Source organism: Sturnira hondurensis, unplaced genomic scaffold (assembly GCF_014824575.4).
Source record: "Sturnira hondurensis isolate 20B ecotype Veracruz unplaced genomic scaffold, ASM1482457v3 Scaffold0004136, whole genome shotgun sequence".
Classification (NCBI taxonomy): domain Eukaryota; kingdom Metazoa; phylum Chordata; class Mammalia; order Chiroptera; family Phyllostomidae; genus Sturnira; species Sturnira hondurensis.
The window spans coordinates 9,276,193-9,293,320 of record NW_028076767.1 but is presented as its reverse complement, the minus strand read 5'-3'; the positions used below and the strand labels follow the sequence as shown (position 1 = coordinate 9,293,320).

Here is a 17,128-nt window from a genome sequence, read left to right as displayed (position 1 = left end):
ATCACGTATCAACATCTGATATACTATCCTTGTACACTTGGCTGTTCATTTGCTTACTGCCCAACTCCCCGACTACAGTGTAAAGGCTACAAAGGCAGGGGATTTTAAAACTCATTCAGTACTGGATCGCCTGTTGTTTGCACAGTGCCTAACGCATAACTCATGTTCCACAAGTATTTCTGGAGGTAAAGCGGAGACTGAGAGAAAGCCTAATCAATCGGAACTTAGAGTAACAAGATTTCCCTTTAGCAAAGACCTCCGCAGCAGTGGTAGACACGTTCATCACCACCCTGTCCCAATAATAAAACTATAAATTATACAAGACAAAAACAAATTTACTGTCTAATACTTCACAGAGTAGAAGCTTACTGGGCTAACCACTGTAATAGCTAGAGCCTGGAAAGGTCCCCAGTGCTCATCGTAGATATCAAAATCAATTTTGAGTTGCTCTGCCTTAACCAATTTCCTAAAATGCTTCCAGTATTCCCACATAATCCATCACTTGGAGCACATGGGGTGATTTCACAGTCAAGCATCTTCATGAGACAATGGCTGTTGAATTAATAGGATTAGCCCTAACATACTATTAACATAGATTTCCAGAATAGAAAGCATACCACAAGGCTTTACTTAGTCAAAATGTTTCCTGCTTTGTTTTGCTGTATAGCATATCAGAGAAGTAAATGCACTTGGGCATAAAACTTTAGAATATATACCAAAGTCAGTAGCAGATGCTAACTATAAAGAAAACTTTTCATCTGAAAATGGTATTCTATTAGCTCCAAATAAAATGATTCAGAAGATCCCAAATCACAAAGATTTCACTGGCAATAGTTTAAAATAATATTACTGCAAATGTACGTAACTTTAAGTAAGTTATGGAAACCTAGGAACTCAGTCATCCTTTCAAAACAGGCTCCATTTTTAAGCTTCTGACCACTTTAAAAGTAATTGTATATACACATTTTTCCAAGCAATCACATGGTTTGATTAGAAACATAAAAGTACTGGGAAAAAAAAAACACAAAAATTTCAACCCACCTCTTCGCTTAAGCACAATATAGTCAATAAAATACAAGAAGCAAAACACTTCCTTGAACCTCAATAAAAAGTATATTCTACTTCAAACATATGCTTTTCTAAAGTATGAAGATTAACAACAGCATTTGTACATTTCACCCCAAACTCACTTTGCCATATCTCTAGCCAACTGCATAAACCGTTCTCCATCAGACAGAGACAAAAGGTTTAAAATGCGCCTGTACCCATCCATTGCCATTTTATGATCTCCCATCTGTTCATAGAGGCTGGACCGTTCCCACAGATAACGGACATTAGTAGGTTCATATTTAAGAGCTAAAAAGAAAAAAGATAAATTAATCATACAAAGGAATTCATGCTACCTGGATATGATCCATCTTCTCTTCAGAAAGTATTTAATAAACATTGTAAACTAATTTTCATTTCCTAATGAAATTAAGCAGGTTATTCAGGAATAAACATATCTTCCCAGGAACTCTCAACTAAGTCTGATCTCAGACCAGCCAGAACCTGAATCATATTAATCTTCATGTGCTCACTGCAGTCTGATATTAACCTTCAAGGAAGAGCTTAGCACCAACACTGACCTTGGTGGGAAAATGAAGGTTCTGTTCTACTAACTTGTGCTGTATTAGCTGACAATATAAATAAAATTGTTGATAAACATGGAAACAGAGGAATCCCAAATACCTTAGTATAATAGAATATAAGAAATATATTTTAGCTAATATCACCCCAAAATATCAAGTACAACTGTCAAAAAACCTATTATGTAACATTTTATCAAACAAAATGATGAATACATTTTAATTACCTTTGGTGTAGCAAAAAATAGCCTGCTTAATATTGTCTTGTTCCAGAGACATTTCCGCCAATCTAACCCACTCTTCAGTGTCGCTAGGATTTAAATGCGCAGCAATCAACTCGAACTGCAGTGATTTTTCCATGTCACCTTGGTCCTCGTATATCATGGCAAGAGTAGAGAATGGCTCATAAGCCAGGGGAGCTACAATGAATTAAAAAAAAAATTCCATTGGCTGAGGAAGAGGCCTGAGCTGATGTCAACCCCACGGTTCAAACTGTGGGTCCTTCTTCTAGTATCTAAACTCCTTAGACGACTCTATTAGAATCATACTACTTAACAGAATTTAGAATAAACACTAGATTATATTTGCTTTATTTTATTCTCAGACACTTTTGGCATTTTTTAAAGCATTCTGTGCTCTAACCAAAGTGTAATTTCATGAAAAACCCTCCTCTCCACCTTGCCACCTTCATGAAACCCCCTGTGCTAAGGCTAAACTGCAACTGTCGCCAATCCCCACAGGAAACACCTTGTCTTATGATTTCCATGCACATCAGAATTGCCTCTTCATGTTCTCCTCGAGCAAAGCGAATGTTGGCTTCGCCCATGAGACCTCTCAGCGCTCTGGGAAGTTTACTCCGAGGCCTTTTCTCCTGTACAGAACAAAAATGACATCTAGATTAAAATACAGTGATGTCTTAGATTTCAATTCCAACCACATCAACAAATATAGACTGGAACAAAACTGAAATTTGTCTTTAATACTTTTCAATCTACATTCAGAACTAAGGACTAAATGGCTAAATTCAATCTTGGGAAATAACAGAAACTACTCTATGATACACTCCAAAAACGAACACCTCAGAAAGTTAAAACAAACAAAAAAAACAACAAAATTTCCTACAATAGAAAGCTCAAGGCACAGTAAAATATTTAAAGTAAGCAAAACCAAAGTGATCAGGAATTACTAAATTACTGATTAGAATAATAATAAATGTAGAACTGCGTGTTGCAGAAGGAACTTCTATGCCAGACTGACTCTACAATGCAATCTACTAAAGAGCTTCCTTATTGCAAATCCACCTACTCAGATTGAAGTTGTAAATATCAATGTGGACTTTTTATCAGCAAAATATAGTACATTTTGATACATGAAATAACTAAGGTTTTACATTTAAAAAATCTCTAAATGAGCCCTGGCTGGCGTAGCTCAGTGGATTGAGCGCGGGCCTGCGAACCAGACGATCGCGGTTCGATTCCCAGCCAGGGCACATGCCTGGGTTGCAGGCCGGTTCCTTGCAGGCTAACTACCAGCAGGGGACGCACAAAAAGGCAACCATACAGTGATGTTTCTCTCCCTCTCTCCTTCCCATCTAAAGATATATAAATAAATAAAATCTTAAAAAAAAAAAAAGATTCCTTATTCAATTATATCTGCAAAGACCCTTTAATAAAAAAAATAAAAATAAAAATAAATAAAAATAAAAAAATCTCTAAATGAAACAAAAGAAGCCAGTAGTAGCTATCTCATAGTATTTCCTAAGGGTCTGAATCCTTCTTCAATGTCACATTTTTACACTTTTATTTAAATTTATTTATTTTTATTATTGTTTTTGAGAGAGAGGGGAAGGGAAAGAGAGAGGGAGAGTAACATCCATGTGTTGGTGTGTCTTGCACACCCCCTACTGGGAACTGGCCCACAACCCGGGCACATGCCCTAACTGGGAATTAAACCAGCAACCCTTTGGTCGTCAGGCCTGTGCTTAATCCACCGAGCTATACCAGCCAGGGCACATTTTTACATTTTTATATTACAATTATACATAACAATTTACTTTCATCATTTTCTTGGTTTCACGATTGAGAACCATCTCCAGCATAAACACATCGCCTGCAGTGGGTTGCTCAGGTGTTTCTTCCTCCTCCTCCTCCTCCTCTTCTTCTTCTTCATCATCATCATCATTCTCTCCAAGCATGGAAGCAAAGACCTTGTGAACTGACTTACTAACTCCATCTGATGTTTCTCCTGGTGAAAGGCAGGAGACAGGGGAGGGAAAAAAGCTTTAGAACACTCAGTAGTCAAAAGGAAAAAAAAGCATCATTTTCTGCAATGTAAACTTCTATCCCAGCAAACCCGAAAGTAAAAAACAGACAAATGAACACTTCCAAAAGAACCCCTAAAAGAAAGCTGTCAGAAAAGCTATGTATTTTACTCTGTATAATAGGCGGCTCATCCTTTGGGCCTCATCTAGATACACAGCCAAAATTAAATGGGAAATCAGAAGCACACACAATAATGGTTAAAATAAGAGAAGAAAAAATAAAAGAATTTTAAGATATAGACCTAAGAACTAAATGAGTCTGGTGGTACAGAACCAGGTGGTATGCACAGTGGTTACAGGTGAGGCTTCGAGACCTGAGCTGTCTGTTTTCAAACTTCATCTATCACTAAATGTGTAATTTTGGGCAAATTACTGAAGTTCTCTGCAGCTCATTTGTAAAAATGGGTGAATGTTTACCTCACAGTACTACTCTGAGGATAAGATTTTATTTACATGGATTTAGAATGCTTACTTAGAATAAGTAAGAGCTTAACACTATTATTTATATTAAAATAGTATTATAATTTCAGAAACAAAACACAACATGCAAGGTCTGTCCAGGAAAGTATAGCCACTGTTAATATAATGAGAACGGTTTGCGTGACATCAAGGTAACCTGGCATCAAAGGAAGAGTGGACTGGAATGTGCATGTGTGAACAGTGATGACTCCACTGTACTGGTCAATGGGGATGGCAGACACCACTGAGTGAGCACGTGCACTGTGTGGCCGTCACATTCAGAACGACTGAGTGAGTACAGCTAATGACATGCCATCAGATTTTGTATTAAGCTTGAACATTCCTCTGCAGAAACTATTCGGCTGATTCAGAAGGCTGCAGCTACAGGCAACTGGTGATTGGCAGCTTCATCATGACAACACACCCGCTCATATGTCACATCTTGTACAGAGTTTTTGACTGAAACATCAAATCACCCAGGTGACTACAGCCCAGATTTGGTGCCCTGCAACTTGTGGCTTTTCCCAAAACTAAAATCACCTTTGAAAGGGAAGAGATTTCAGACCGTTGACGAGATTCAGGAAAATACGACAGAGCAGCTGATGGCAACTGGGAGAACTGTGTGAGATCCCTACATTGTCCTATATACAATGTTTCTTATATCTTGTGTCTTCTTCAATAAATGTCTCTATCTTTCATATTACTTGGCTCAAGAGCCAAGACCTCGTACTTCTTTTTATATCTGAGAATACCACTACAGTCCAATGATTTTTCTAAGTTTATAATGATGATCTAGAATGATCAAGGTTAAGTTTAGAAGCCAATTTTCTGTTAAAGCAGACATGTAACATATTTTAGAAAGTTCCAACAAAATACTTAAAGTTTTAAAAATATGTGTATCTTTGTGCTAAAAATAAAACACTTAAGCTTATTCACTTAGGTGAAACATCTCAAACCTCAAAGGTGCCAGATAAATGAATCAGTCAAAATGTTTAAGACAGAATTTAAAAAATCTACATGTTCTGAGCAAAAACTAATTACTATTATGTAGTCATAATAGTTATCTTTGAGAACTCTGCCCATCCAAAATATAAAAAGAAATGTGTGAAATAAAGCCCTACCAATCAATGAAATTTATTACTGTAGCGGCAAAATAGAATAAAAAATCATATGATCATCTTGATAGATACAGAAAAACTATGACAAAATCCAACACCACTTCTTAATAAAAATTCTTAGTCAACTACAAATGGAAGGGGCTATCTTTAATTTGATAAAGAGTATCTAAAAAGTTCCCCTAAAAACAGTTAATGGTGAATTACTCAAAGTTACTGGGAATGGGACAAATATGCCTACTACCACTACTCCTTTCAACACTTTACTGGAGGTCCTAGTTAATGTAACAAGGAAAAAGAAATAAAAGGCATGATTAAAAATGGCAAGGAAGAATTAAAACTGTCATAATGATATGATTTATGTACCTAGAAGATACAAAAGAATCTGTACACAAACTGTCAGAATACATGAACTTAGCAAGGTTCCTGGATATAGGGTCAATACACAAAAACTAACCACACAGTAGCTTGTATATCAGCAACAACAAACTGAAAATGAAATTAAAAGACGGCCCTATTTGAATGGCGTGTAGGAAAGATGCTCAAGAGCAAGAATTTAGTAGTGGGATTCAGCAATATATAGGAGGAAAAAGACAATAACCATATAATCCAATTAGCAGACTTTGCCAAAGCCTGTTCAAAACTGAACCTTTCTTGCCCTGATCTGTGTAGCTCAGTGGATTCAGTACTGGCCTGAGAACCAAAAGGCTGCTGGTTCGATTCCAGGCCAGGGCACATGCCTGTGTTGCAGGTATATATATGTTCAGTCCCCAGGGTGCATGCCAGAGGAAGCTGTTTGATGTTTCTCTCCCCTTCTTTCTCCCTCCCGTCCCCTCTCTCTAAAAATAAATAAATAAAATATAAAACTGATGCATTCTTGTGTCTGAACGTATACTCACACTGACCAAGGGTCTTGGTAAAGTTCTGGAACAATTCCTTCTTGGGAAATTGGGAGCTTCGTCTCTTAAAAGGACTGATGAAATTATGTGAGCAGAGGACATCCATTCCTTGTGTGCCTGACTGCTCACATGAGCTAGAATTAGATTCAATCAACCCCCTTTTTAGGAAGGGCCCATTGGCCACCTGTCAGGGACAGCTTTGGGCAAGAGGGCTGGTGGGCACCAGTGGTGGTGTGCGCTACTGCAGTTGTACCTTCAAAGATCTATTGATGGAAGAGGTGCTCCACCCCTTAGCAGATAAGGAAGGGCCATAGCTTGTTAGAATAACTTCAGCCCACTTTTCCACCCCACTTGCCTGGCAAGGTAAGAAACTAAAACCCCAACTCTATCCCTTTTTGTCAATTCTTCCCAACTTTTTCTAAGGCATTAGGAATAAAGCCTGTTTATTTTCTCTGTGGTGAAAGGCTTACTTGTTTGTGTTTGTGTATGTGTGTGTGTGTGTGTGCACACGCACGTGGGCAAGGGTGGAGGGGGGGCAGGTTCTATTTCTACCCTGTAGGATGAGCATGTTTAACTTAGTTCTCAATAATACTCTATACATGAAGCTACCTTCTATTGATAGTTCAATATTATAGGAAACTTGATATGGGTAAATGGATACCATGAATTACTATAGATATTCTTATCACTAGAAAACTATATTGGTCACTGTAAATTAATAAGTCTGCATACTAGATCATCAGTTAAGCTCAGATAAACTTATGTGGGTGTACTAACAAAACTTAGTATCTGGACAGGCAGAGCTGAAGATGGGATCCTGGAATGAGGTAGCATACCAAGATACCCATGATGTGTGTGAGGTCCTATCTGGGCAGCCAACAGGGCTTCCACTCTGACATTCCTATCTTATCTCCTATAGCTAAAGCAGTGTTTCGGAAGCCACTCTGTATAGAAGTATAACTCATTACAATTTGGGGGAGTATAGTCTGGAAGTAATTAGTAACCCACTGAGAGAACTAATTTAAAAAATAACTCTAAAAAGCCTCCCACACAAATACTGATGCCAATCTGAAACACTTTTCACAAAAACAGCCCATAAAACTAACCTTCGTCATATGCAATTAACTCAACAAATATTAACTGAGCACCGATTATATACTGTGCACTCTGCTCTTAATACACCAAGAAATCCACAACAAAATGCCACTGTAATGAAAAAATGTTTCCACTAAATTTTACGGTACTCTTAACATTTAATTCAGGTAGCAAGTGATCTTAACATACCTTCATTGGCATCTTTGTCCTGGGATTTGGTGGAGTCAATTCCTGATGATGATGGAACTTCAGAGTCACTTGGATTTTCTTCAGCTGATAACTTTCCTTTTTCCTGAAGATTCTGTGATTGGAAATTAATGAATGATTCCAAAAAACTAATGCAGATTTAGCTCTCTCCAGCAGAAAATACAGCATTTGCCTTTCTCGTTACATAAAACTTGAACTCTCCACACATATATTATGTAGAACCTAAATTTGAGTATTACCAAAGTATTACACAGTACTTAGGTCTCATCCTTCAGTCTGAATCATTTATAAAAAATAATAAAAATATAGCTTGAGGATTTAATCAACCTATACATTGCATCCTAGCATTTTACATGAAAATAGCGTACTATTAGTTGAATTTCATTAATTACACTAATTAATTAAATTAGTCTACCAACTAATTTCAAAGGATGCAATTTTATTTTCCCTCGGCCTTCAAATGAGAACATTTGGAAAATGCAGATATTTCTTCGTAAGCATGAAAAATATGAGTTCCGACTTTGTTATCAAACAAGAAAATTCAAGGTTTTTGTTTGTTTGTTTGTTTAAGACTGCATCACACCAGAAGATGGGAGGAAATAAAAAAGTTGTATCATACCATTGGGAGGCTCCTCAAAAATTGAGAGACCTCAAATGCTTCAGTTTAAAAAAAAAACAAACAAACTGAGGCGTAAAGAACAGATGAGGTGACCAGAGTCACAAAAAGAGGGCAAAGCTACTGACTCCAAACTCTACCCCCCACTTCCTTATTTAACCTACCAGTGTTAGGCTATCCACGTTTAAGAATTAGTAAATTTGGCAAGAGACAAAAGAGAAGAGGCTACGACCAAGACAAAAGCTTTCTGAAATGTTTTTAAGAGCTTGGCACAGGGATGAGACGTGAAAACCCGAGTTCCGGTAAGAAGGGAAAGAAGCCCCAGGGTGTTAAAGGCCCGCCCCCCCCCCCCCCCCCGCAGCGAAGGGGGTCATCTGGGTTCCCACGTTGCTCTAAGAGTATTAGGGCAACAAGACACCGAGAAGCATTGTAGCCCTGCATCTCCTCACTTTCTTCTCGCGGGTTTTTCGCTCCTCTCTGCGCCTTTCGAACTCCTCAAAGGAGATCTTCCCTTCCAGGTAGTCGATGAGCTCGGGGCTGAAGCCCGACATGTCTGCGGGGTCGATATTCAGCCCCACGAACCCGGAGAGAAAACCAGAAAAAACACCTACTCCCAGACTCAACCCAGGGCTGGAGCGCCGACAGCGAAGACCCGTTGTTCTACCGGGAAATGAGCCCGACCTCTGCCGCAGCCGCCGTGCTCGGGTTCCGCGGCGGCTGTGGCCCCGACTTCCTTCCGGAAGGTGCCGACGGACTTTTCCGGAGGAGCCTTCCTGCGCCCCGCCCTTGCCTACTTCCTGGCTCAGGGTTCCTACTTACTATTAGGGATTAGGAGGAGGAAAGCTCTTTAAAGAGATTGTTCTTAATCTAGATTGTTTCCCTCCGTCCTTCATTAAGATTTTCGCTCCCAATTTATTTCGTTTTCTGAATATTTATTTAGTTAATTCGATATTTGCTGTAGTGATTTTTTTAACTGAACATTTGCTCTGCCACAGGCGTGTTCCACTTTGCAATTTTCTCCTGACACCGAAGCTAGAATCCCCCTACATTTTTTTTACGATCTAAGTCTCATCCCCTCCATTCAATGGCATCATCACTTTTTCATTCTCCACAAATCCCCAAACATTCCCTTTCCTCGGGCTCCTTTTCAGTCTGTAAACTAGTTAATCTGGACTTCAGTTCCCCCTCTAATTCCCACCAACGTTTTCTTCTTTTCTTAACAGTCAGTCAAATGCTCCATGTGATTAGTGTACACAGTTGCCCGCTTTCTATAGTCCACTTACCGTCCTATGCACCTTGCACACATATCTCAAAATAACTCTTAAAATTGGTCGCTATTATTCCTAATGTCATAAGTCCCATATCTAATTGGCAGTGGAGCCAGGATTTGAAGCCTGGTCTATCTGACTCCAAATCCCGGGCTTGGAATTAGTATGATTAACTGCTGCTCCCCTCCATGAAACTGTTCTTCCCCTCCTACAGGCTCCTTTGCTTTATATTTTTACCCTGTATTATAAATTTTTCTGTCTCTTACTCTAGAGACACCACTAGCTGTGAACATCTTGAGAACAGCACTACCGGATGCATCTTTGTGAACTGTCCTCTATGTTTTAGTAATCTGTGTTTAAAACAAAGTTTAAGGATTAAACAGTTTATGGATTAAATTGGACAGAGTTGAAAGTTTGCCTTAAGAATGGGCAAGGGAGCTGAGGTATGGAAAATGCAATTCAATGTGCAACTAAGGTTCTAGACAAGTTACAGGGAACCCACCAGCCCACTGGTGTTTCTTCATGATAATCCAGATGAGGATAAACAATAGAATGGCAAAGGGGCGGCCAGGACCTGCAAGAGGGGGACTGCCAGGTGAGAAAAAATATCTCACAGCTAAAACTTGTCCCCTCTCTCATGATGAAGAATCCTCAGGCCTCTAGCAGGGTATAGAATATGGGGAGCTAGGAGAGTAGGCTGGATTAAGGTAATGCACAGAAATCACTTATTGGGAATTCTCTCCTCTATTTCTCCAGGCAGTTGGGAAACTGTACCCAAGGGAAGGTCAAAAGTCTCTCATACTAAGTATCCTAGAAGAAAACAAGGGAATCAAAGGAGGAAAGGTGATTGACTGATAAGGAGAATGCTCTTCTAAAACTACACTGGTTTAAACCAGCTTGTTTATTGTTCGCTGCCTGGAATATGGGAGTAACAATTGTGAAGGTATAGATTCAGGTTGTAGAGGGTAGGGAGCAGGGAGCAAGAGGTGCATGGATAGCCTTCCTGCAATAAAACACCTTTGTGACTTTTGCAGGTTGGAATGTAGCAATATAACTTGAAATTGAAATCTTTCCATCTTCCTGTTCTGCGCTTCCCTGTAAGTGATTTGTCCCCTGGATAGTCAGAGTTCACCGGCATTACCTTCAGATGAAGTGGGATTGTTGTGGCAGTAATGCAAATAGCAAGAAGAAACTTTTTAGAGTTTCAGACTCATTTTTTAGGATCAAATGGGATGCCTGAAGAAAGCAAACTGCGGAATTTGTGACATGACGATAGAATTAAGTGTACAAAGAAGGAAATGTCTCCATTCTTTCTACTTGTCAGAATAGGGTTTGGCCTTTCTTGTGGAGTTGATATTTCCATGGTCCTTTCACTTTTCTGTAAAAGCCTGTAAAATCTTGCATTCTGGGCTATTTTTTTTAAACCAAACATTCTTGAAAGGTAAAGATATTGACTCCCTCTGGGACAGAGGGCAAATTTGTTTTCCCACCAGTATAGTAAAGATAATGTTTCTCTCTGGGGCAAAGGTTGAGCTTATTTACTAGTAGCCCCCTTCTAAGAGTGGGGGTTTCCTAAATTTAGGGTTTCTCAGCTGTGGCACAAACCTACTTGTGCATAGCACACACCTGGACCCACCTCCATGGCCCCATGATATGTGGGGATGAGGAGAAGCAAGGTGAGTATAAAACTCATGCTGCCTGCCACACCTGGGTAGTCACATCCGCTGCTTCAGATCTGGGAGTCTCGCGTGTCTGCCAAGATTGGTGAAACTGTAGACGGGATCTTTGTAGCTTCCAAGTAAGGCAAAACCTCATACCCTTAGTGGTCTTTCCCTCCCTAGTCTGGGACAGGGGACAATAGGCCATGTCCTAGGTACTGGAGTAGGGTGCTCATCAAAGAGGAACAGAGTCAATGTTGAGATACTGTCAAAGACCTGTGTAGGGAAGTACCCATGGACCTCTGGAAAGCCTAGATCACCTGCAGAACATTTATTTCCACTGGAGGAAACACTGCACATCTGCTGTTTTCCTAGCAATGGTTCTCATCCAAGAACAAAATCACTTCCCCAGTGGGCTTTTAGAAATATGCATAGGAAGGTTTTGGTTGTCAAAATAATAGGGCAGTGGTGGGGAAACTACTAACAGAGTGTGTGGGGACAGAGTGTGCTAAATGGTCACACACAGTGACGACTCAACCTTCCCTGAATGCCAAGCAGCATCACCTTTAAGAAACAAGTCAGTGTGACCTGGCTGGTATAGCTCAGTGGATTGAGCAAAGGCCTGCAAAGCAAAGGGTCACAGGTTCAATTCCCAGTCAGGGCACATGTCTGGGTTGCAGGCCAGGTCCCCAGTAAGGGGGGTGCACAAGAGGCAACTACACATTAATGTTTCTCATCCTCTTTCTCCTTCCCTTCCCCTCTCTCTGAAAATAAAATAAAATCTTTTTTAAAAGAGAGAAAGAAAGAAACTAGTCAGTGTGGAGAGCAATCCTATCATCAGTAGCTACCTGCCAATTGTGAGGAATTTCCCAGAAGGATGCATGCTCCTGCTCCAAAACTTTGCAAGCACATAGCTAAAACTTCCATGTGGACGCCCTTTCTTTTTAAAGGCCCTGAACTGGGAAGCGTTCCCTTTGTGGAGGTCTTGGCACCCAGAGCAGGGTGGTGAGAGGGAAGAGAACACTGGTCACTGGTACTCGAGTAGAACTTGAAAAGGTGAAACACCCCCTACCACACCACCACTTATCTGAATAGACTATGTTTTTATGAGAAATAGCTTATCAATAATTACTTACGCATTTTAAGTGGTAAGAAAATATTATTGGCATTAACTAGAACCAGCTTTTATTACTGTGTGAATAATAGCAGAACAGCACGCATTTGTTTCAATTCAACAAGTATTTATTGAACACTTGGTGCATGACAGGCATCGTGCTAGGTGCTCAAGAAATAAAAGTGGCTTACAAAGACCTCACAACCCTCCATGGAAAACAGACTTATATGCAACTGATTCCAACAGAACATATTAAACCAGACACAGAACACAGAATCTGTTCCTGCATAAATATATGACTCATGATCTTCAGTGTCGATCATCCACGCACACACCAAAAAAGGCCACAGAAAACTAACCTGCAATGTACTGACTAGTGTGATTAGGACACCAATGTTTGCTACCAGTACCACGTTCCTTCTGTAGGAACTACAGGGAAAAGGATGCGGTTCTCCATAACGATACAAGAAAAGTCGTTATTCCAAATGAGAATATAAGAAACAGAATAGTTCGGCCCAAGCAGGAGGGACGGAGGAGGGCTGGTCGTCGCCGGCACCAGTTCCTACCCTCCCCTTTTGAAGAAGCCAGTGCGGGGTTGAAGCCAGAGCCAAGGAGCAGCTGGGATGTGCAGTGTAGCGCAATGTCCGCCTCTGGACATAGTGACAGAGGACATCTCCCAGGGACCCCCCCAACTTCGTGAATCCCAAGTTTCTTTACTTTCTATTTCAACATAATTGTGGATATTTATCATGTATCTTCTTAGATATAAAACTAAGACTGGGGGGTCTTCCAACAGCATCTGCTGAAAGTGTGAATGCACCTTCTTTCTGGGAAAAAGACAAAATTTAAACTCAAATGCCTAGTACATATAGTAAACTAAAGTAAAAATGAGCAATATCCCTTTCAAATGGAAGTACTGATTGACAAAAAGTGATATATACATATGAAGGAAACGTAATTTCTCTTGACTTTATGATGTTTTTGTAACTCTTGCAAACACATGCAGTGCTCTAAATTGATACAGTTGCAGAGTGGAAAAAACCACCAAAAATGCACATAAGTTGCATATGTCCCCAAGTCAAGCTTTTTTTATGTCAATGTGGAATAAAATCATTACAAGCTGACAAAGGGTGGGGGGGGGCGGGTTAGCGATGACCATGATTGAATTTCTCTAATGAGAGACTTCATCTGTGGTTTAACCACAGCCAGACACCTGAGAGGACAAAGGATGCGCTAGTGAAACAGAAACTGAAGACTAAGTACAATAAACAGAAAGACCCGAGGACCATCACGTTTCAGTGAAAACACTCTTTGTTTTCATTTTCTAATAAAGATCTTGGGAAAGGAGAGCTTACCTTTATACAATTGTAGAGAAAGGATTTATAAATATTTAATTATCTCCTCATCCCACACTCCCCTGAAAGTATGTATTTGATATATTCTCTGACACTTTCTGTGAGACCCGTATCTGCAATTTACAGGTGAAGAAACTCAGGCTTACCATCAACTTGTGTGCAACACTGTCTTGCACTCACGTAGGTACTGTGGTCCTTAGGCCTGGGGCCTAAGTATGGAAAATAGTTAAGGCTTCATTAACATCTGCTGATTTTATTCTATGTTCTCACATAGGAGAGTTTTCAAGCGCATATGCCACGTGGTAAATTGCATCTTCTCTTTAGAATTACATTCTTTTTTTCACTTTTTAAATTATATTTCCCCGTTACCATTTATCACCCCTATGCCCACCTGCCCCCTGTACTCACCACACTGCTGTCCACGCCTGTGAGTCCTTTTCCCTCTTTGTTCTATCGCTCCACCTCCTAACCCCCGTCATATTTTTTTAACGACTTCATTTAAAAAACTGCTAATCAAAATCCTTTCACATGTACAATATAGTGCAATAATGGTGTCCTTCTCGCAATGACGTGCCTACCCTTGTGGAAGAATAGGAATGGATTTTAATTATGATTCAGTTCCCTTTATTATTCTGAACAAAAGGCTAATAGACTAGAATTGTAATGTATTTTCTTGAAATGCACCATACTGTATTTTAGAAAAATGACAAGTACTTATTTTGTAGGAATGCTAAAGTAATATGAACAATAGAATTCAAATCTTAAATACATTTCTAGCTTTTTTTCTATGAGAAAAGTCCATCATTAGTATTTTTCTTTTTTTCTCTAGGTGAAGCAGTTCGAACTCAAATATATACTTATCACTTTTTTCTAAAAACTACCATTCTTTTAACTTTACTTTCTATTTAATCCAAGTGCACAATTTGACATATTTCTTTATATACAATTTTTTTACACAACTTAGCTATATGACATGGTCTGAAAACAAGGATATAGGTAAAAGTGTGATATTCTATTAAATGTAATAATCCTATTAAGAATGTTAATTCTGCCCTGGCTGTTGTAGCTCAGTGGATTGAGTGCGGGCTGTGAAGCAAAGGGTCGCCAGTTCGATTCCCAGTCAGGGCACATGCCTGCGTTGCAGGCCAGGTCCCCAGTCGGGGGTCACATAAGAGGCGACCACACATCAATGTTTCTCTAACTTTCTTTCTTCTTTTCTTCTCCTCTCTCTAAAAATAAATAAATAAAAATCTTTTTAAAAAAGAATCAGCCCTGGCTGGTGTAGCTCAGTGGATTGAGCGCGGGCCTGCGAACCACACAATTGAGGTTCAATTCCCAATCAGGGCACATGTCTGGGTTGCAGGCCAGTTCCCAGCAAGGGACTCACGAGAGGCAACCATACATTGATATTTCTTTCCTTCTCTCCTTCCCTTCCCCTCTAAAGATAAATAAATAAAATATTTTTTTAAAAAGAATGATAATTCTATTTTAATAGATATCTTCCCAGAAAACTATGCCTAAAAACTCATAACTGTCATTTTTTTAAAAAAGATTTTATTTATCTTTAGAGAGAGGGGGAGGAAGGGAGAAAAAGAGGAAGAGAAACACTGATGTGAGAGAGAAACATTCATTGGTTGCCTCTCATATGGGCCCCAGTGGGGGACCAAACCCACAACCCAGCCACGTGTCCTGACCTGGAATTGAAAGGGCAATCTTTCGCTTTGGGGGATGATGCCCAACCAACTGAGCCACACTGGTCAGGGCATAACTATCATCTCTTTTTAAAACCAGACATGAAATGCCTGAACCAAATCCAAATATTACCCGTGATGAGTTTCTTCTAAAGTAAGCACTTATTTCTATGAGGAAATAAAATTATTTCCCAAAGAATACTTTCAAAATCCCTTTATGACTGAGCTGCATGTAGGAAAGTAAAGGGGCACGTTGTACCTGCTCTCAGAAGAAACGTTCGGCCTTTGAGGTAATCGGGAAAGGAGGGTCTCTGCTCTTTGTAATTGGCAGGTGTAGAGGCAGTGAGGTCTGCTTGCAAAGAGGGAGGTCTGGCTTTTCGATTCAGGGCCAAGTACTTGGAAACCTTTCAAGATCAAGACCTCTTCCCTTAAGATACGCCTGAAGGGTTCTGAAAAACTAAAGAGAGAAAGAAAATGTTCAATTGCCATGTATAAGTTAAATGCCCAAGATATTCAAAGATGAATATTTTCCTCTTAAATTTAGGGCTTATCTAACAGGCAGGAAGTGGAAAACTCAGAAAGAGTAGTACAATTTTGGCTACTTCTCCCCCTCCCCTCCCCTGTTCTCCACTCTGCCTTTGTTCTGACATTTCAGCCCCACACAGTATAATTCAGTGTTCTCGGTGGAATTGCGAGTGGAATACCGATTATTTCACAGCACTACACAGAGATTTGAGATTAACTTGAACACCACAGTGACCAGAGCTTGGTGCCTCCTCTCAGACTGAAAATAAAACCCAGTCACCGTCTTCTGAAAGTTTTTGTTCAGAACAGACTTTTCAGCTTTCCTTTAGGAAATGAATAAACATATAGCAGCTGTGCAAAGGGCTATCTGATTGTTTTAATCCTATATTGTTATATTTCACACCAACGCATATAAAAGATCATTTATAAACATAATGTACTCTGTGTGTATGATCATTTCCAAATATAAATTTGTTTCTCCTTACAGAGACAAATGTAAATTGACTAGAGGAACCCCAGGATGCCAGCTACTAGGCTAGCAGAACTCTGGTCTGGTCCCGCTGGGGCATCCTCTCCGCCCGTGGGAGCTGTCTCTCCGCGGATCCCCAGCAGATGCGCTGTGCACGGATCCCGCGAGGCATGGGTTACACCCGCAGCCCAGCATGTCCCAGTGCAGGTTCTCACCCGACCTCGGTTTCTGGGGTGGTTAAGTGGCTTCCACTGCTCTTTGTTTCTCAGTGTGTCTCCGTGGGTAGGCCCGAGTAGCACCCGGACCACACACAGCAGCGGGGATGCTTTGGGCATGGTGGAACGAAGCTGAGTGAAAGGAATGATGAGGGCAGTGGCAACAGTCACAGCTGAGAAGGGAGGGAGGGAGAGGAGAGGGAAGGGAGAGGGGGAGGGGAGGGGAGGAGGGAGGAGAGGNTGGCAACAGTCACAGCTGAGAAGGGAGGGAGGGAGAGGAGAGGGAAGGGAGAGGGGGAGGGGAGGGGAGGAGGGAAGGGAGGGAGAGGGGGAGGAGAGGGGAGGGAGGGAGGAGGCAAACATAGAATAGAAAAGAGGGGAATATTCTTAAAGGGAGACAGGAAGAAGAAATAGTATTTTGGTTCACCTGAATTTTGCAGCCTTGGTTTTTTCCAGATTCATTTGCAAAGAAGACTTCTAAAACCCAATGGACT

The 17,128-nt window shown here is 40.4% G+C and overlaps 2 protein-coding genes across 2 annotated transcripts in view; both read right to left on the bottom strand.

The window, feature by feature from the left end:
- GTF3C3 (general transcription factor IIIC subunit 3) overlaps positions 1-9,013 on the bottom strand; it is a 33,067-nt gene extending 24,054 nt beyond the window's left edge. The window contains exons 1-6 of the mRNA XM_037043716.1: positions 8,789-9,013; positions 7,706-7,817; positions 3,682-3,872; positions 2,376-2,499; positions 1,856-2,047; positions 1,191-1,356 (exon numbers count right to left, since the gene is read on the bottom strand). Coding sequence (XP_036899611.1) covers positions 1,191-1,356; positions 1,856-2,047; positions 2,376-2,499; positions 3,682-3,872; positions 7,706-7,817; positions 8,789-8,890 — 887 coding nt within the window. The 5' untranslated portion in view covers positions 8,891-9,013. The remainder of the gene's footprint in view (positions 1-1,190; positions 1,357-1,855; positions 2,048-2,375; positions 2,500-3,681; positions 3,873-7,705; positions 7,818-8,788) is intronic.
- A 6,627-nt stretch (positions 9,014-15,640) lies between these two features.
- On the bottom strand, positions 15,641-16,780 carry CUNH2orf66 (chromosome unknown C2orf66 homolog). Its single transcript, XM_037044686.1, is given in 3 exon segments — positions 15,641-15,810; positions 15,813-15,882; positions 16,635-16,780. Coding segments are annotated over 3 exon segments (360 nt in total). The 5' UTR covers positions 16,755-16,780.
- Positions 16,781-17,128: the final 348 nt, after the last annotated feature.